The following is a 19,228-nucleotide window of genomic DNA, read 5'->3' on the forward strand; positions in this document are numbered from 1 at the left end:
TGTGACGTCCCCGCAGACTGTCTAAAACCTGGACGTAGTCTCCAAGACGCCCCCGCAGACTGTCTAAAACCTGGACGTAGTCTCCAAGACGCCCCCGCAGACTTTAAGGACGCCTGGTTCCTGCTAACCAACAGACAGACTAACAGACAGACAGACAGACAGACAGACAGACAGACAGACAGACAGATAACCCCGTCTGTAAACTTCCAGCGTTTCTCCAGATTGCCTCGCCTCCCACAATGCATCTGTGGTGACGACGACCTCCGACAGAGGATTGTGGGAGTGTTGGCGGTGAGACGTGCAGATATTCAGTTCAATGAATGATCTGCTACATGTCAATAAACAAACGTCTGTCTCATGTGATTCATTTGAATTTCAAGGACTCTATAAATACTTTCCAGGACTACCATACCGTCTGTCAGTCTGTCTGTGTTTCAATGTCACTCTGAAGGTCGCTGCTGTTTATCTAAGACTTATGTAACCACCCTTTGTGTAGGTAAGTGGGTCTCTCTCTCACACACACACTCTCACACACACACACACACACACACACACACGATTAGTGCTTCCATGGCAACTGAGAGTGCAGCATCTCTCCTCCGGCGCTGTAGCCACAGGGGAGTCTGCAGCTCCTCGTTGTTGTCGTCGTCCGTTCGTTCTGACCTCTGACCTCGTCTGTATCGGTCACCTGTGACCTTTGAGGAGGGCGGAGACAGCCTCCACCTATCAGACGCGCCTCTGCAGAGTGCCGCAGTCAAACCGAGGCCATCCATGACACACACATACTCTGATACTTTAAATACTACATGCTTCAAACTGTACGATCATGACGATCTGCAGCCAGAACAACGCGATGGATTAACTAGTGGACGATCTGTCGACTGACAGTCACAGAGAGACAGAGACGTGACCCGGTGTCATGTTGACGTGAACATGGCGTTTATTTTACAAGCACAGAGCAGGTGAAGTGACAACGAATACGCCCGGTTGGTGCCAATGTCATTCTGTACCGCCATGATTCTGATCGGCTATGTCGATGTTTCTCAAACTGTGGTACAAGTCCAGCTAAACACACAGACTGTCCTCAAAATGAGGCCCAAAAAGACAGAGCAGCCTTCGTTTGAAATAAACAGAAAAAAGCTCCCCAACATCTCCGTCAGTAAGCGGATTACTCACCACGGTCACCAGGTGGCGTGCAGACACCACGGCGTGCTCCGGCTGCACCTTGTGATGTGGCCGCGCGAGCAGGTTCAGGGTTTGCTGGCCAACGGGCTCCTGACGAAACCGAGAGTCCAAGTGTGCGGCCGGCATCACTTTGGCTAACCTGGCAGGGTGCTGATGGTGCTGATGGTGGTGGAGGTGATGGAGGTGGTGGTGGTGGTGCGGGTGGGACTCGGGAAGGTTGTCCACATCGTGCTGTGAGTTCAGGTCATGCCGGGGGTGCAGAGGAGGAGGGAGACGACTGGAGCGTCGAGAAGGGAAGAGACGTAGCTCGTGATCACCAGAAGACGATTCTGAGGAGAGAAGAAGACGGGGGAGATGAAGTCTGTCTAAAACCTGGACGTAGTCTCTGAGACGTCCCCGCAGACTGTCTAAAACCTGGACGTAGTCTCTGAGACGTCCCCGCATCCTGTCTAAAACCTGGACGTAGTCTCCGTGACGTCCCCGCAAACTGTCTACAACCTAGACGTAGTCTCTGTGACGTCCCCACAGACTGTCTTAAACCTGGACGTAGTCTCTGTGACGTCCCAGCAGACTGTCTTAAACCTGGACGTAGTCTCCGTGACGTCCCTGCAGACTGTCTAAAACCTGGACGTAGTCTCTGTGACGTCCCCACAGACTGTCTAAAACCTGGTCGAGTCTCTGTGACGTCCTCGCAGACTGTCTAAACCCTGGTCGAGTCTCTGTGACGTCCCCACAGACTGTCTAAAACCTGGACGTAGTCTCTGTGACGTCCCCGCAGACTGTCTAAAACCTGGACGTAGTCTCTGTGACGTCCAACAGACTGTCTAAGGATGTGGTAATGATGGAGGCTTTCATGAATCTGCAGACAGGCTGAGAGAGGAAACCCCGGCACACAGAGTGAACTCAGCCAACCGTGATGAACGTGAACGCTGCATAATTCATTCAGTCTTTATTTATCCTGCGAGGAGAAGAAGCAAAGCTCCTTTCCCCTCCGGCAGCATCCGGCTTCACGTTCACAGCGACGTGTTCATACTGAAAGACCTGAGAAGATCTATTTAAAGACAAGCAGCAGGCGGACCGCAGCAAAGTCTTAGGACAGGACAGAAGCAGAGGCGTACTCCTTTGTCCTCATTCAATTAAGTTAATGAGTTAATTTTAGGGATGCACCGAAAATTCGGACACCGGAAATTTTTGGCCGAAAATGGCCCAAAAGTGCATTTCGGCTTTCGGTGAAGTGGCCGAATAGAAGCGTGACGCAGTTGATGCGATGAAACAACGTGCGCGGTGATGGCCAGGGTTGCTGATTCTTTTCTCATTCACACACACAATAAACCCACGATGCAGGATATAGGAAAAGCACAGGAAAGAAATACATCATACACTGCTCTTTAATATACTGCTCTATGGGGTCTCACACATGTGAGGTGCGTTCAATGACCGTCGGAATGACTATGATGCGTTCACGAACGTGGGAAAAATGGAAATTTACCGGAAACATAATAAAACTAAATAGTATTTCTTTCAAGAACAAATTAACAGTGATTAAAACAACATGGGCTTTCTAACAGTATAAATGAAATAATAATTATACTAACTGGAAATTCTACTGGAATATTTGAAGGATATTAAATAAACATTTACTTTCTTTGAAAAAACATGTCTACAAATTTATTCTAGGCCATTTATGCAATAGTCAAAAAAAAAAAAAGTGAAAAATTTAACAACCACATTTCATATTCGGTTTCGGTATTCGGCCAACCATTTAATTTTTATTCGGTTTTGGTTTCGGGAGAAGATTTTCATTTCGGTGCATCCGTAGTTAATTTAACAAGTTGAAATGGATCTATACGGTGTTTGAACGTTGCATGTGTTCACCTCGATAGAAGTCGTCCACAGCAGCCCGAGAAAGAAACAGTCTTTAGTCAAAGGACGGGCACTTTCAACACCTACCTCCAGGTGATTGCACCTGCATCACAAGGTTACAGATTTAGTGTAATTTAGTGCAACTTTAAGCCTTAATATAACCTGAACAGGTGAGTTGTATATAAATTCACCCTCAGTACAGTTGTCATGAACGGGGAAATTAGCTACAGAGACCAAAACTGTTTTTTGTACCAGGCTGTAAACATGTTTATTTCTGCTGTGAAGTTGGACATTTGGACATGGGGACTTATGGAGACTGACTCACTTCTGGAGCCAGCCTCAAGTGGACGTTAGAGGAACTGCAGCTTGTGGCTTGAAAGTTGCCACTTAGCCTAGAAGGAGGTGGTGTACCACCAACGGCACGGTCGTAGTTTGAGGTTTAGCGGCTCACTAATTAGCCAAAGATGCAGCGGGTGTTTCTTGTGGTTGGATGCAGAGTGATTAAAGTCCCTCGTCACAGTCTGAGCTGACACAGTGTCCTCCAGACTGTCTGTCTGCTGAAGTCAGGACTATTTTTCTTGGCTGCATCTGTGCCACAAATCTGCCTGTCTGTGTGAAGCCAGCTGCACGCGTTACATTCTGCTGCGCTGAATTAAAAATATCAGGAAGCAGCATTTTAACGAGGTTTCAGCTGACTGAACGAGTCCTCTCAGACGGGCTGACGCAGCTCCCCTCGCTCCCCTCGGCTTCTTTTCTCCCTAGCGACAGCGTCCCGGTTGCTATGTGTAACTCTGAGCTGTAATTGGACAGAAGAGTCGACCCTGCCTCGCCTCCGTGGGAGCCATCAGCCAATCACAGGTGGAGTTAGAGAGAGCTGACCCGGTAACGCTGTGGGGGGACACACTCCCCAACACACACACACCAGTAAATGCCTGTCTGCTCTCATGATAAACATCCATCAATCATTTGTTTTGACTTCCTGTGTCAAAATAAAAGCATACAGCTAAACACATGATGGCTGAGAAATATTTGCAATACTCATCAACAACATCTTAATGTTCCCGGATGTCGTCATGTCAGCTGATGAGCAAAAAGAAAGGTCAGAAAATCATTTCGCTGACGCCATGTTTGTAGTCCTGTCTCTTCCGGCTAAGCCACCTGTAAGAGCGTACACCTGTCAATCGAAGCGTCCAGCAACTACTCAGCTACCCCGAGGAGCGAGCTACAACTGGGCTGGGCCTACGCTCAAGTGCCAAAATATGCAGTTCCTCTAACGTCCACCTGAGGCTGGCTCCAGAAGTGAGTCAGTCTCCATAAGTCCCCATGTCCAAATGTCCAACTTCACAGCAGAAATAAACATGTTTACAGCCTGGTACAAAAAACAGTTTTGGTCTCTGTAGCTAATTTCCCCATTCATGACAACTGTACTGAGAGTGCATTTATATACAACTCACCTGTTCACATTATATTAAGGCTTAAAGTTATGCAGGATTAAGAGCGTGGACGCTTTGACTGACAGGTGATCGCACAAACTAAATAAAACAGCGTCTCCATCAAACTAAATGTTTCTTAATTAGTCAGCGTCTGACTGCAGCTGGGAGCCAGTTAGGCAACCAGCTCAGGGAGACCTGGTGTGTGGACGGCTCCTCTGACCTGGATTCAGTTTTCAGGGAGGAAAAACATGCATCAAACAGCCGCAGAGAGAACATCAGCGTCAGAGTGTGTCTGGTTATAATAAAATATTTCAGCATCAGTCGTTCCTTCACGGTGAGGACTCACTGTTTTTGTCTGCTTCATATCACTGTGGATCTCTCCACATAGAAGAATATACAACATATTTAAATTCATTTTTTTTGCATATTTTGTAAATATAAATATCCTAATATTCCAATATCATCAAATCATTAGAGCTGAGCTTCTGTTGTGAGGATTTAATGCACATGCTCCTTTCAGGCGTGCAGCACACATCATCTGAGCGTTAATATACACACATAATATCTGAATTTTTAACAACATTTGCACATACATCTTCTGTGTGTAAGCTCGTGTGACCATAACAGGCTAATCATCACGTTAGCTCCACTGCAGCTCGTGTTCGGATAAAAACAGGGCTTACCTGTGAGCAGCAGCTGTGTCCACATCAGACACAAGAGCAGAGACATGGTGAGGGATCCTCTGCGGCTCATCCTCTCCTCTCTCTGCGGATCACACTGAAGTCAATCGGCCCCTGCAGCTCCTCTCGGTGTTGGAACAGTGCATCAAGGAGAAGCAGGCGGTGTATGTTTCCGTTCATCTACGTGTGGCTCCGCAGCATGCAGCAGCAGCAGCGTGAGGGAGGAGGCGCTGCCAGAGCTGCTGCCGGAGATCCGCTCCCAACACCGGCCCCGAGCTCCTTCTGCCCCCGCCCTTCGGTGTCCTACAGCGGCCTGGCTGGAGGAGGAACAGCGGAGGGTTATTCCTCCATCTGACACTGAGAGACGACGGAGAGGTGTGTGCGGCTGAGATGGAGTTCAGGTGGAGGCTGGTGAAGATGATGATGATGATGATGATGAAGAGGGAGAGAGGAAGGGGAGGAGAACAGGCGTGGTGGAGGAAGAGGAGCATCATCATTTATTCAAATTATTTTTTAATTATTTACTTTATTTTCATGACAGCTATTATAGTAATTAACTGACCGTTCCTAATGTATTTTTAATTAGCTGTAAACGTTACATTTAGGTTGTTTTAAGTTTTTTTTGTGCCATTTTAGCGACATAAATACACAATTAACGTTATTGATGTATTGCCATAAAATACGTAAATTTAAATCAATGTATTTACTCACCTTTAACTTCTATGGAGGGTCACAAACAAGTCTTAAAGAGAAAATAAGGTTACCTCAAACGGTAACTTGAGCTAATTCACGGGGTGTTTCGGTGTAACGAGTGACCGTGTTAACTGGTGACCGCACCTGTGGTTGTCGTAGTTATGGCAGGTGTTAAAACATGAAGATTATATTATACGTACATGTAAAATATAGTTCAGGTATATTTTTTGACACTGTAACGGTAATGAGAAAATAACAACAACACATTCGGCTAACGGTCACCAGTTAACACGGTCACTCGTTGCACTGAAACACCGCGCTAATATAGCTCCTGTGCTAGAAAGAAAGCTACATTAGCATCGCGGAGAAGCTAACGCAGCTAAGCGGGATAAAATATTCGGATCTGTTACAACTATCGGTCTGTCTCGATTTGTAAATATGAATATTAATTAATTACCGAGTGGTCATAACTCGGCAGCTTTAGCAAACCGCGCTCGTTAACTGCAATATACGAAGTAGCATGCTAAACATATTAGCATGCTGCGTCATGTCATGAGCGGTCTGAATCCAAAATGGCGGCGTGTCGTATCACATAAACCGTCATTAGGAGCTTTTGAGCGGGAAAAAATAAACCGTCATTAGGAGCTTTTGAGCGGGAAAAAAATAAACACTCGTATCAGGCCGTTAGTTGTAACTATAAGTCAATGATGTAACTAATTTACAGTTACAAAGTCTTCCCTCTCACTAATTAACCGCCGAGTTAGTGAACAGCTAAACTAATGAATATAATTATCAGACATAAGCCATTGTGTTAACTGTAGTGATGGGAAGTTCGGTTCTTTTTAGGGAGTCGGATCATTTGACCTCACCAAGAGGAGTCGGCTCTTTCGGCTTCCAAACGGCTCTTTGTTTTACTACCTTTTATTAATTAGACAAATTTAGCGCTGTTTTGATTGATTTGTATCATAAGTCAACATCCTAAAATTCTACATATTCAAAAGTAAAAAAAAAATAGATTTTCTAATATCAACCACCACCACAGCACATGACAAACCAGGATCAGAAACTTGGATATGATGTTTATGTGCCAGATTATCCCAAATTCTGTCTGCATAGTTTAGCAAACATCTGCAAACACACACAAAAAAAAAAAAAACAAGACCATAACTGTGATACCAGTGTGCATGCACGGACTTTGAAAATGACTTTAAAATCAAGGTTCACGTTTTAGTTGTATCTGTTTGATCACTGAAGGAGGCCAAGGAATATTGGAAACACTGGAAAAATAAGTACATCTTATTTTATCACAGATGTGGTCGTAAGGTCAAGAATTAATCTCAGTGTTCATGTTGTACCTCTTTAGGGGGAACAGTGGAAATCAGTCTTTGGTTGACAGACCAAAAGTAGATCTTGTCAAATTGAGGCGTGTCTCCTCCTCATGATCTAATTCTTAAGGAGCATCCATCTTTTACAGGAAGCCCTGCCCATCGTCTGGCTCCTGGTTTCACTTTCACCGCCTGCTCTGAACGACAGTCATCTCACATCAACATCGTTTGGATGTTTCCCTGCTCCGTCCACCAACGCTGCAGCAGGAGGAGGATGCCTCAGGTCAAGCCCCATCTCTGGTATCTCCTCTTCGGCTTCTGCATCTTCCTCGTGGTGAGTAACTGGACTTTAAGGCAGGAAAATGTCTGAAGCTTTTTTGAGAAGACACAAAGTGGATCTGCAGCGACAGCAGAGAGGATATGAGTGACCTCTGCTGGTGAGATAGACGAGGCACATTTATGAGTCAGGTATTTGAACTAAAGAGGAAAACAGCTCTGCATTTCACTGGATTAGAGTCTGTCTGTTGATTACTGATCTTTTTAACTCGTCACGTGATTGACGGAAATATCCCACGCCTCAGCAGAGACAGCGAGGAGCCCCGAGCTTCAGCGTGAAATGAAACTGCAAGTCACAGCACTGATGAAGTTCTTCTTCCGTCCTTAATTCACTCTGTGTTCGTCTTCCTGCTGTTCTCTCTCATGCTTCAGATTGTGGGTGGACTCGTCTTCGTCGTCGCCTTGGCTCAGCTGTTCCCATCGCAGGACGTCGCACATGGAGGAAGCGATGTAAGTCAACACTGGAGAGACACACAAACACATATATTTATTACTCAGCGCTAACCAACCAATCAACTCTCTCTTATCCAGTTTGAAGGCCAGACAACCAGTCACATCATCCTCTACATCCATGGCTCCGTTACCATGGCGATCGGCATCCTGGGAGCCTGCGGAGCCCATCAGAAGAACCTGATGGTTCTGAACGCGGTGAGCAGAAACGCCAGAAACAGTTGGCGAGAGTCAAAACAAGAGTTTTGAACACGTGGAAGCTTGTGAGACTTCTGAGGCTGCTTCTTCTTTGTCACATTGCAACCATGAGGAGCATTCGTGCCAACGTTTACCTGCCAAACTCTAAAAATAAAACACGTGCACAACTTACATTTGTATATTGAGGTATACACCTCCACTGAGGACGAGGAGTTCTCCTCTGAGTGCACCAGACATCAACTCTTTCAAGCTGAATCCTCTTCCTCTGCAGTTCCTGGTGTGTACCGTCGTTGAAGTTCTGCTGATGCTCCGAGCTGGAGTCTATGCTGCTGAAGACCGACCCAAGGTAACAATCCGCATACCCACATCATCATCATTATATCACATTACCTTTACTCGCTGCACTTCTTACGTGTGTTTGTAGTTGGAGATTGTGGTGGAGGAAAGGTGGCGTTCGTTTCTTCCACTGGATCAGGCTTCAGACGACGTCAAGAAACGGGCTGAAGCTCTGCAGACATCAGTGAGATGCACACACACACAAAAATAATAAACATGTTACACATGTGTTTCAGTGTAATGAACTGCAGCCTGTAGGGGGCACTAGCTCTCCTTCTTGTTCTTCTGTGGTGTTCAGCTGCACTGCTGTGGTCTGTTCAGTTCTGAGGACTGGGAGCAGAACATCCCCGACTCCTGTTTGTGCAACCAGGAGGAGACGACGGAGGACAAGTGTCAGTCAGTCAGCTACAGAGTGAGTTACTCCTCCTTAAACATCATGTTCATCTGAATATAATCACTTCACGTCCTCAGAGTGTAAAAGTCCTCACAAAGATAGAAATACTGAGTTTCTCTCTCCATCTCGTCTTCCAGAACTTCCTGTTTAACCTTTTCTGGCAGAAGAAGTCCGTCTTCAGACAGGTCAGTAGACAGAAATTAGTAATTAATAAGTTCACACAGTTCTCAGATGTCCTGACATGTCTGTGAAAGCCTTTGGTGAAGTTCCTCACGTACCCAACACAGCGTCCGGCTGCCGGAAGAACACGTACCCTGTTCCATACACGTTACAACCTTTGTATGTGTGAACCAGAGTCAGACCCTGAAAACAAACAGAACTCTCTCGTCTCCCCTCAGAACTGCTTCCCCTTCATCGTGGACTCTGCTAGAACCAATGCTAACGTCACACTGGCCGCGGCCTTCACTGGGCTCGCCCTGGCGGTGAGTTATCAAACACATTAACGCGCCTCAGAGGTGAAGCTGGATATCATTTTTCATCTGTGCGTCCGGTACAGAGAACAGACTTGACGTGAGTGTGTTTCCCCTGTAGCTGCTGGGCTTGGTGCTGTCTTCACTGATGATCTACCAGATCAACACCTGCAATGGCCCGAACGCGGCGCCCTTACCCGTGATGTTCGTCGACCAACCGCCTGCCTACCAGCGCCTGTAGACCGCCATCACCATCGAAACCAAACCACGAAGCTTCAAATATTCCTGCTGCTGCTGTGAAGGGGACTGGGCTGTTACTGCATGTTGAGAACCATCGAGCGTCACAATCAAAACGAGATACAATTCAGCAACATGGATCAAATCCAAAGAGGTCTGGGCTGGTCCAGATGATCCGAGTCCTCGGGCTCATAGTGACAATTTCTGCTGCATTTGAAATGTAGAATCTTGAATGTTATAGAAAACATATTGTTCATGGCTTCATGCCAACGCTAACAGGCTCCTACACGAACAGGTCAATGAATTAATCGATGAATCGGCTGATTGTTTCAGCTGCAGAACGTCACATTTTTGTCTGAGATGAGGTTTGACCATCACCTGTACCTGAATCACCTGTAGACTCTCGGATACTTCCACTTGGACTTTGGCTTGTAGATTTGTGTATTTTCCCTGAACAAATAAACCGTAAACGTTCCCGTGTGCCTGCCAGACAGATGTGATCACATCACCTTTATGCTAGTCTTTTTGACCACAATGAGTGAAACCATCCGGGTACGGAGGCAGTACTGTCTCCACCACCTTAGCCGACAAAGACGTGGATCATCTGTGGACCTGAGGGGGGCTGGATGACGCCTGGTTGCTCAAACAAGCCACCTGTCAATCAAAGCATTATAGCACTTTATCTGCATGACTTTAAGCCTTAATATAATGTGAACAGGTGAGTTGTATATAAATTCACCCTCAGTACAGTTGTCATGAACGGGGAAATTAGCTACAGAGACCAAAACTGTTTTTTGTACCAGGCTGTAAACATGTTTATTTCTGCTGTGAAGTTGGACATTTGGACATGGGGACTTATGGAGACTGACTCACTTCTGGAGCCAGCCTCAGGTGGACCACTTACAGACTCAAATATCTAAAGTATGAAAGTAACCTGGCGTTCCTGTCTGAACTGTGACTCACTTAGTTGTTGTAGTTACATGTTCACACAGAAGCGTATTGCATTCACTTGAAAAAGTAAAAAAAAATTCTCCTGTTCTGTTTTCAACCCTAACAGGAAGAAAATAATACTCAGAAAATAATACTCAGAAAATAATACTCAGTAAATAGTCTTTTTGTTCTGTATGCTCAGGCCTGACTCCGCCTGTACCTGTAATCCTAAGCAGACGCTCAGTGTGTGTGTGTGTGTGTGTGTGTGTGTGTGTGTGTGTGTGTCAAACAACGGGAATTTTCCACTTCTCTTCCCGGAATCAGCCCCTCTCCCTCGGCCTCTCCCTCCCACCAACCCTCGCCGGATGTTTCCTTTTCGGACACCCGGCGGCCCCCCCTCTCCCTCCCGCTGGTATTTACTGGAAGGCCCGCCTCTCCTCCGGGCTCCCTCCTCCGCCTCGCCCGGCTCACACAGCTCAACCCTCGGCTGCTTCCTCACTGAGTGCCGGAGCTGTCGGAGCAGAAACATTGTCCAGTTTTCCTCACGTGTGTGTTTCAGTGTTTCAGTGTTTCAGTGTTTTAAACATGTCTCAGATCAACGTCTGCCTCAAGCGGCTCTTCACCGTCTTCAACATCTTCTTCGCGGTGAGTTCACGAACCTTCACGGAGGAATAAAAAGTGCGTAGTGCAGGTTGGAGTGAGCCGGGCCTCTTCAGAGACACACCTGAGCTGTGTTTATACCTGAATACATAAAAAACATCCATGAAACATCAGGACAGCTTCAAAACAAGCTTTCTAATTCATGTTCGGATGTTAATTAAGATTTAAATTAACGTTCAAGTTAAGCAGAAACTTTGTAAAGTAAAAACAAACCGATTTCAAGTGAAAAACATGTTTGTTTGTTTATAATGTGCAGTATATTACAGCAGTATGAGTTTAAACCTGCCTGTGTGACAGAAATGTGCACAGTCATCGTGACTTTTGACACAAAAAAACTTAAAGTCTTAATTTTTATTAGTTTTTATATCATTATTATGATTATTGTTACGCGTCTGTAGCTGTTTGAGTGTTTATTTGTACGTAAATACACATAAAACAGCAGGTGTGCTGAACAATGAGTCTGTTAATGAGAAAAAACACAATGTTTGCATGTTAATTAATATTTAAATTTGTTGTCAAAGCTTTAAAAAGTCAAACAAATCGATTTATGTCCATTTTTTAACAGTTTTTAATGTATAAAGTTCATGTTACATTGTTATAAGTTTAAATCTGTTTGTGGATGAGCTCACCTGGTCATTGTAAACTCTAAAAAATCTTTTTTTTTCTTACTTCATTGTGTCATTGCATGTTTTAATGTGTCCAGTCTTTTGGTTTCATGTCCTCAAATGTCTCAACAGTCGAAAGTTGCTCAGTTTCACTATTTAACCCATAAACATTTGATGTTTCCGGCTTCTTAAACGTCATTTTTCCTTCTTAAAATATCATAAAATGCTCTTTGTGACTGTTTCTGTTGCTTTGGTTTCTGTTTATTTAAACAAGGATTCAGTTTTAATAGTTTGCAGCTGTTTTGTTCTGCATGAAGCTTTAGCTTGGACCTCTTCCAAAATAAAAGCTCCTGGTCTTTATTTACTGTAAGTACAGAGAACGTCCCCTTTTCTTCCTGCCCTGAGGAGTCATCAGGTTTCAGTTCTGTGATGTGACGCAGATCAGATAACAGTATAATAATCCAGGACTCACTTCATTACAACAGAAACACATTTTTGTCAGTTCATTTCTGCGGTTTCCTGAATTCTGGGAATGCAAGTCAAAGTTTGTCTGTTTCATATAATGCGTCATACAGTTTGGGTGCTATAAATAAAGATAACCTGCACTGACATCATAAGGAAACGTTCATGGCTCCATCGATGGGAATTGGATAAACAAAAGACGTCAAATAATTAGTTAACTGCAAAAAAACAATAATCAGCTGATTGATCTGTCCTGAGGATAATCTGAAATCCCAGCCTTAATCTCCAGGAGCCGGGTACAGCTCTGCACAACAAAAGCCTGACGAAGTTTTCTGTTTCCCAGATTATCGGCGGCGTCATCATCTCGCTCGCTCTGCTGTCTCAGGTCCTCACGAACATCGAGGATGGAGAAAGCGTAAGAACGAAACAAACGATCGAACTAAGTCAAATTCACCAACAGAAAAAAAAAAACATAAAATATTAACCCGTCTTATCGTCTCTTCCCAACAGCTCGAGGGTCGCACCACCGGCCTCATCGTCCTCTACGTCGTGGGCTCTGTTACCATGGTGATCGCCATCCTGGGAGCCTACGGCGCCCACAAGGAGAGCAAAGTGTCCCTGATCGTGGTGAGTACAGAGACCAGCCGTGTCTGTGGGGGAAATGAATAACAATAATAATTTTTACATAAGACGTGAAGAAACATTTATTAACTTGTTTTGCTTCCTTAAGAACTAAAATTTTGATGATTAAATAAGGTGCCGTGCTTTAACCTCAATATTGGCACGGAAACACATTAGAGGGTGTGTTTCCGTGCCAATAATGACGTAAAAGCATACCTTCTTACTTCCTTTAAAAACTTGGCGTGCTTTAACCTCAATATTGGCACGGAATTCCTACTTAAATAAAACATAATCAAAATGTTTCATATTTGCCCCAAACTATGAAACACTGTTGTGTGATTGGGCAATATTACTTTAGAGGATGTGTTCCCGTGCCAAAAAGTTACGTTTTGATGATGACCAAGCTTTTTCTGAAACACTCTTGCGCAATTTGTGACTTTTTGGTACATTATTGGGTAATTAAGGAACATTACCTTCAAGGGTGTGCTTCAACATCATTATTGGCACGGAAGCGTGCAGATTAAAATGCTTAAAAGTGAATCCAGCTTTAATATGTATGAAAACGCAGCAGTAAAGAAAGTCAGAATCTAATGGTGTAAAATGAAGAAGGCAGTGGGTGGAAAGTGAGTGCACAGCTGACACAGATGGAAACAGAACAGGCCATGTGGTCGGATCCCATTAGAGCAGTGCTTCTCAATTATTCTCTGTTACGCCCCCCCTAGCAAGAAGAAAACAACCCCCCACTCTCCGCCGCGTCTATAAATAATATCATTTGTCTATAAAATTGTTACAAGTACACCTCTGCATAACATTGTATCCTTATTAACATTAAAGAAAACAAACAAAAAAAGAAATATAGTTCAACTTACAACAAAGAAACTTTATTAACATTGTTTTTTAGTCTGTAACAGAAAAGAAAAATACCAGAGACTGTAGACGGAACGCTTACTCCATTTATTCAACACAGTTCAGCAAGTTACGTGAACCAGAAGAACCTGTACTAACAGGTTTGTTTACTGCACTTCATATCGCCTGCTCGGTGCAAAAAAACCCTAAACCGGTGGTTCCCAACCTTATTTGTGCCGCGGACCGGTCAGCCCTCGAAAATTTGAAGTGAAGAGAAGACGGGGATCGCGCACTCGGCTCTTTTTTAAATTAATCATCTCACTGCCCTACACCATAGACCTAATACAATGAGAGCGCCACTGCCAACTGTTTGATTATATTGTTGACGCATAAACGATGATCGGCCCACAAAAATAACTTGCGGGCGTCGACATTTACAGTCTGTGTTTTGTGTTTTATTTGCAACTCAGTGCTAGGGTTGCAAAATTCTGGGAATTTTCAAAGTTGGAAACTTTCTACAAGAATTAATGGTTTAATTTTATTTGAATAAACCGTTAATTTACAACATTAAAGTTCGGCCCTTTAACAGTGAACTTAAACATAGTTATGGAAAATATATTTTATCATCATCGTGACTAAAACAGCCAGATTTCCTGCAGGTCCACTTGAATATCTGCTCCTCCTCAGAGCACACTGCTTACTGCAGGGCTACTGAGGCCACGCCCCCTACCTGCACAGGTGATTTCTGTACCTGGACCACACTTTAGAGCCCAGAGCACACAGCTACATAATATTGTTCAATAAAATAATCCAAACTTGATGATACGATACAGTTTGTTTAAATTACCCATAATTTAACATAAGTTTCCAGAAATTTAAAGGAAACTTTCAGCCCCTTTACAGAGCTATATGTTGACAGACATTATTTCTAAACTGTTGCTCACAGAGTGGTGGCCACCTGTATTAACGAGCTACACACCTGTTTCGTGATGAGTCAGGTGTGCGCTCTCATTCTAAATGCCTGTAACCGTGGTAACGGCCTCTTCCTGTCCCCTTCAACAGTTCCTGGTCTGCATGGTTTGTGGAAGTCTGATGATGCTCCGTACTGGGATCTACGCCGCTGCAGCCCGCCCCAGGGTAACACACACACACACACACACACACACACACACACACACACATCAATAATCATAATAATCAGTCGTTCAGTGTTTCCTGTTCAGACTCTGTTGTTGAGGTCAGACAGGTAACAGGAGCCTCCAGGCCCCGCCTCCTCTCTGCGACCTCGTTTACTTCAGACAAACTTTCTTCTTTTCTTCGTCTGACCTGACAGAACGAGGCGTGTCCTCTTCGTCTAACATCTGCAGCCACTTCACAATAAAAGTCCAGTTGAAGTCTTTTAATGTGAAAACGCAGATGTGTTTTTTTTTTTTGTTTGTTTGTTTGTTATAGCAGCATTGAAAAAAAGTTCTGGAGTACCTTGAAAATATTAACAAAGTGCTTGAAACGTCCTTGAAATTCAAACGAGCCGCTTCTAATCGTGTTGATCGAGTCGTTCTAATTAAATTCAGACTCGTCAGCGTCTCTGTCACCTCGATGAGCTCGTTAGTGAAAACAGAAATATTCCTAAATATTAGATACCGACTGAAGACTCCTCACTCCAAGTCAAGACAAACCAGTCGATACATAATCAATAAATCACTGATGTCTTCACATATTTTTACTGATCGAGCGATGTGTGTGTGTGTGTGTGTGTGTGTGTGTGTGTGTGTGTGTGTGTGTGTGTGTGTGTGTGTGTGTGTGTGTGTGTGTGTAGCTGGAGGCCGTGGTGAAGCAGAAGTTTCAGGAGCTGCTGCCTCTGGACAAAGCCTCAGAAGACGTGAAGGAGATGGCCGACAGTCTGCAGAGACAGGTAACAGGAAGTCGTGACTGTCGATCTTTCTAGTAACCGACCGGTTCCCACTCCCAGCTGAATCCCAGCTGTGATTGGCCGGCTGACAGCTGTGTCATCAGCCTGTTTCAGAACTATGCAAACATCATATTTCCATGTCGCTTCCTCAAACAAGAGTGTGTTTGTTTTGTCGCTTTGACAAATGTGAAAAACCAAACGAGGAGTTTAATGATCCGAGCTTCCAGTCCTGAAATCAGCTGTGGAGAAAACATGTTGTTAAATGTTAAAGGTTATTTTTTCTTTTCTTTTTTCTTTTCAAAGAGAATTAAGACGATGTTTGTTTGATCCGAAACTTCTTTTTTAAACTTGTTGTTGTTGAACACTTTGCCGTCGTGTTTCCTGTTGAATCAGGTAAAAAGCACAAAACAAACCACTGTCCTACTTTGAGGACGACGGCGTTTGTTTGACGTGAGGAGGAAGTGACATCACTAACCTTCTTCTTCTTTTCTCAGCTGCACTGCTGTGGTCTGTTCAGTTCTGAGGACTGGGGGCAGAACATCCCCGACTCCTGTTTGTGCAACCAGGAGGTGGAGCCGGAGGGGACGTGTGAGACCCTCAGCTACAGAGTGAGTGTCACACAAACCGCACATCCTCTTTATTTCAAAGAAACGTTTTTTAAACGTTCTCCTTCTTACAGCGCGTGATGTTTCCCTCCAAGTCCGTCTACGCCAAGGTGAGCTCCCGTCCACTCTGAACGCGTTAGTATGAACGTGACGTGCACATGAACTGACCTTTGCTCTGCTCCCGTCTCCAGACCTGCTTCCCCATCATCATTCACTACGTCCTGCTGCTCGCCGACATCGTCATCGGCGTCGTCTTCACTCTGGCTGCTCTGGCGGTGAGCGTTAATTCATTAACGAACTCATTTCTCATTTAAGAATACAGGGTAGGGGGCGGGAAACGGGGATAAAAAAGGAAATTCAAGGCCTTGAGAAGTACATTTAAATCATATACTATGCAGGGAATTGGGCCTGGAAAGTGCTTGAACTTGATATTTTCCATTTTAACTCTCCAGCTGCTCGGCATGACGCTGTCCTCCATCATGATCCACCAGCTGCGTTACCCCAACAGACCGACCGTCGTGCTGTCGGTCCCCGCCATCTTCACCACGCCTCCACCCAAATACCAGGAGCTCCACAACCCTCCACAGTACTAGAGAGGAGGAGCACCACCACAACCACGTCTGTCCTCTGTCTGTTAGCTTGTTCAGGACGTGGAGTTCATGTCGTTTCTGTTTATTCTCGGATTTTAGGCGATATATGCAGTTAAGAGGACCGCGGGGTCCAAAGTGCCTTACGTCACTGTGAGGAGTCGTGACTGTTGGCTCCACCGAGTTCAATGGAAACAAAAAAAACCACTGGGCTTGGCTTTGAAATCATTACTCGTTTTAAATTAGGTGAGAGTGAAGCTGATTGGTTGGCATTGTGGTGGGCGGGGCTTATTGATATCAGGTATAAAATCTGCCGGTTTTTTTTACTGTTTTTCTAAACGAGACATAAACAAGGAAATATTTTTGGGTTTTTTAAATCACAAAAGTTTTTTCCAAAAATTTCTCCAAATTCTTTTCTCCAGATTTTTTTTTTAAAGGATTTGGATTAGATTTATTTGATTGAATCTGTTGAAAGTCAGAATTTAAATCTAAATTTTGGCACTAATCTTCATCTGGATGTGTCAAATTTAAATTAAAAAGTAAATTTGTGTCCGTAAGACGGTTCTCAGATGGATCCTGGATTCTGTAGGATCAAATCTTTTTAGACTCTGAGGGGTTAAAAACAAACTTTACCATTTAAATGTTTCAGTTTTAAATGTAAACATACGAACATTTGCCAACGTCCTCTCTGGACATAAACTCGAGTTTTCTTGACGCCGTCTTTTTGTCTTTTACACCGGCAGACTTTCCTCACTCTTCTTTAGCTCTGTAGAAGCACTGAAATATATTTTTTATCGTTAGACGTTGTTTCCCGACTCTGGATGGACCAAAAGATACAAAGTAACTCCAGCAGTGGTACGTTTGTTGAAGTGGTCGCTCTCGCCTCAGTTAGTTTTTTAAATACATAAATATATCCTGTATTTCTTTGTTACTGTCATCAGCTGTTTAATCAATCACTGCATTATACACACATCCTTAAAACGACCTTCATAATCCACATTTCCCTGTCAAACCATGAGAGGTTAAGGCTTTTAATAAAGTTACATTTATATTTTTTAATAAAAAGGAGAAAACCTGACTGCTTGAAGAAAGTTGAGATGAATAAGCCAGTGAAAGTTTGAACCAGGAAGGAAAGGGAAATATTCTTTAAATTCTTTTTTTGTATCATGTTTGATTTTTTTCTGCTTAAACTCTCGATCTGCAAGATCTTCCACAAATAAAAGAAAAACAGTCAAGCCAAGTTCGTCTGTCAACTTTCTGCACTTCAATCAAAACATTCACTTTATTTTTAACCCAAGGCTTTCAGCCGGGTGGAGCTTTGGCACCATCTGGTGGAGGCCGGGGAGCCCCCTCCACAGACTGTCTAAAACCTGGACGTAGTCTTTGAGACGTCCCCTAAGACTGTCTAAAACCTGGGCGTAGTCTTTGAGACGTCCCCTAAGACTGTCTAAAACCTGGGCGTAGTCTTTGTGACGTCCCCTAAGACTGTCTAAAACCTGGGCGTAGTCTTTGAGACGTCCCCTAAGACTGTCTGAAACCTGGACGTAGTCTTTGAGACGTCCCCTAAGACTGTCTAAAACCTGGGCGTAGTCTTTGAGACGTCCCCTAAGACTGTCTAAAACCTGGGCGTAGTCTTTGTGACGTCCCCTAAGACTGTCTAAAACCTGGGCGTAGTCTTTGTGACGTCCCCTAAGACTGTCTAAAACCTGGACGTAGTCTTTGAGACGTCCCCTAAGACTGTCTAAAACCTGGGCGTAGTCTTTGAGACGTCCCCTAAGACTGTCTAAAACCTGGGCGTAGTCTTTGTGACGTCCCCTAAGACTGTCTAAAACCTGGGCGTAGTCTTTGTGACGTCCCCTAAGACTGTCTAAAACCTGGACGTAGTCTTTGAGACGTCCCCTAAGACTGTCTAAAACCTGGGCGTAGTCTTTGAGACGTCCCCTAAGACTGTCTAAAACCTGGGCGTAGTCTTTGTGACGTCCCCTAAGACTGTCTAAAACCTGGGCGTAGTCTTTGAGACGTCCCCTAAGACTGTCTAAAACCTGGACGTAGTCTTTGAGACGTCCCCGCAGACTGTCTAAAACCTGGACGTAGTCTCTGTGACGTCCCCGCAGACTGTCTAAAACCTGGACGTAGTCTTTGAGACGTCCCCGCAGACTGTCTAAAACCTGGACGTAGTCTCCGTGACGTCCCCGCAGACTGTCTAAAACCTGGACGTAGTCTCTGTGACGTCCCCGCAGACTGTCTAAAACCCGGACGTAGTCTCTGTGATGTCCCTGCAGACTGTCTAATACCTGGACATAGTCTCCGTGACGTCCCCGCAGACTGTCTAAAACCTGGACGTAGTCTCTGTGACGTCCCCGCAGACTGTCTAAAACCTGGACGTAGTCTCTGTGACGTCGT

General features: G+C 44.5%; 3 protein-coding genes and 1 long non-coding RNA gene across 7 annotated transcripts; 2 read left to right on the forward strand and 2 right to left on the reverse strand.

Moving 5' to 3' along the window:
* Nucleotides 1–1,050: 1,050 nt before the first annotated feature.
* LOC113748370 (lateral signaling target protein 2 homolog) lies at nucleotides 1,051–6,449 on the reverse strand. 3 transcript variants are annotated; one of them, XR_003464298.1, is made up of 4 exons: nucleotides 6,312–6,449; nucleotides 5,873–5,903; nucleotides 5,165–5,569; nucleotides 1,146–1,514 (listed from the first exon to the last, which is right to left on the reverse strand). XR_003464298.1 is itself a non-coding variant. In XM_027291877.1 (2 exons), exons 1-2 carry the CDS (start codon nucleotides 5,232–5,234, stop codon nucleotides 1,066–1,068), a joined length of 519 nt encoding a protein of 172 aa, XP_027147678.1. In that variant the 5' UTR covers nucleotides 5,235–5,286; the 3' UTR covers nucleotides 1,051–1,065. The 3 variants fall into 3 exon arrangements, 1 of the variants encoding a protein (XP_027147678.1); XR_003464299.1 differs by having other exon boundaries at nucleotides 5,873–5,881; nucleotides 6,312–6,448; XM_027291877.1 differs by lacking the exons at nucleotides 5,873–5,903; nucleotides 6,312–6,449 and having other exon boundaries at nucleotides 1,051–1,514; nucleotides 5,165–5,286.
* Nucleotides 5,422–10,075, forward strand: LOC104933172 (tetraspanin-8). Of its 2 annotated transcripts, none has more exons than XM_010748561.3 (10): nucleotides 5,422–5,536; nucleotides 7,329–7,513; nucleotides 7,888–7,965; nucleotides 8,047–8,163; nucleotides 8,435–8,509; nucleotides 8,588–8,683; nucleotides 8,798–8,911; nucleotides 9,031–9,078; nucleotides 9,292–9,375; nucleotides 9,485–10,075. In XM_010748561.3, exons 2-10 carry the CDS (start codon nucleotides 7,412–7,414, stop codon nucleotides 9,602–9,604), a joined length of 834 nt encoding a protein of 277 aa, XP_010746863.2. In that variant the 5' UTR covers nucleotides 5,422–5,536; nucleotides 7,329–7,411; the 3' UTR covers nucleotides 9,605–10,075. The 2 variants fall into 2 exon arrangements, with proteins under 2 accessions (XP_010746863.2, XP_027147676.1); XM_027291875.1 differs by having other exon boundaries at nucleotides 5,526–5,562.
* A 900-nt stretch (nucleotides 10,076–10,975) lies between these two features.
* On the forward strand, nucleotides 10,976–17,157 carry LOC104933173 (tetraspanin-8-like). The gene is made up of 9 exons (XM_010748562.3): nucleotides 10,976–11,175; nucleotides 12,601–12,672; nucleotides 12,768–12,884; nucleotides 14,787–14,861; nucleotides 15,541–15,636; nucleotides 16,128–16,241; nucleotides 16,313–16,348; nucleotides 16,430–16,513; nucleotides 16,691–17,157. The coding sequence occupies exons 1-9, from the start codon at nucleotides 11,116–11,118 to the stop codon at nucleotides 16,829–16,831; spliced, it is 795 nt and encodes a 264-aa protein (XP_010746864.1). The 5' UTR covers nucleotides 10,976–11,115; the 3' UTR covers nucleotides 16,832–17,157.
* A 101-nt stretch (nucleotides 17,158–17,258) lies between these two features.
* Nucleotides 17,259–18,372, reverse strand: LOC113748372 (uncharacterized). Its single transcript, XR_003464301.1, has 2 exons — nucleotides 18,238–18,372; nucleotides 17,259–18,195 (listed from the first exon to the last, which is right to left on the reverse strand). It is a non-coding gene; the product is annotated as an uncharacterized LOC113748372 (long non-coding RNA).
* Nucleotides 18,373–19,228: the final 856 nt, after the last annotated feature.

This window comes from Larimichthys crocea, chromosome XX, assembly GCF_000972845.2.
Source record: "Larimichthys crocea isolate SSNF chromosome XX, L_crocea_2.0, whole genome shotgun sequence".
NCBI lineage: Eukaryota > Metazoa > Chordata > Actinopteri > Sciaenidae > Larimichthys > Larimichthys crocea.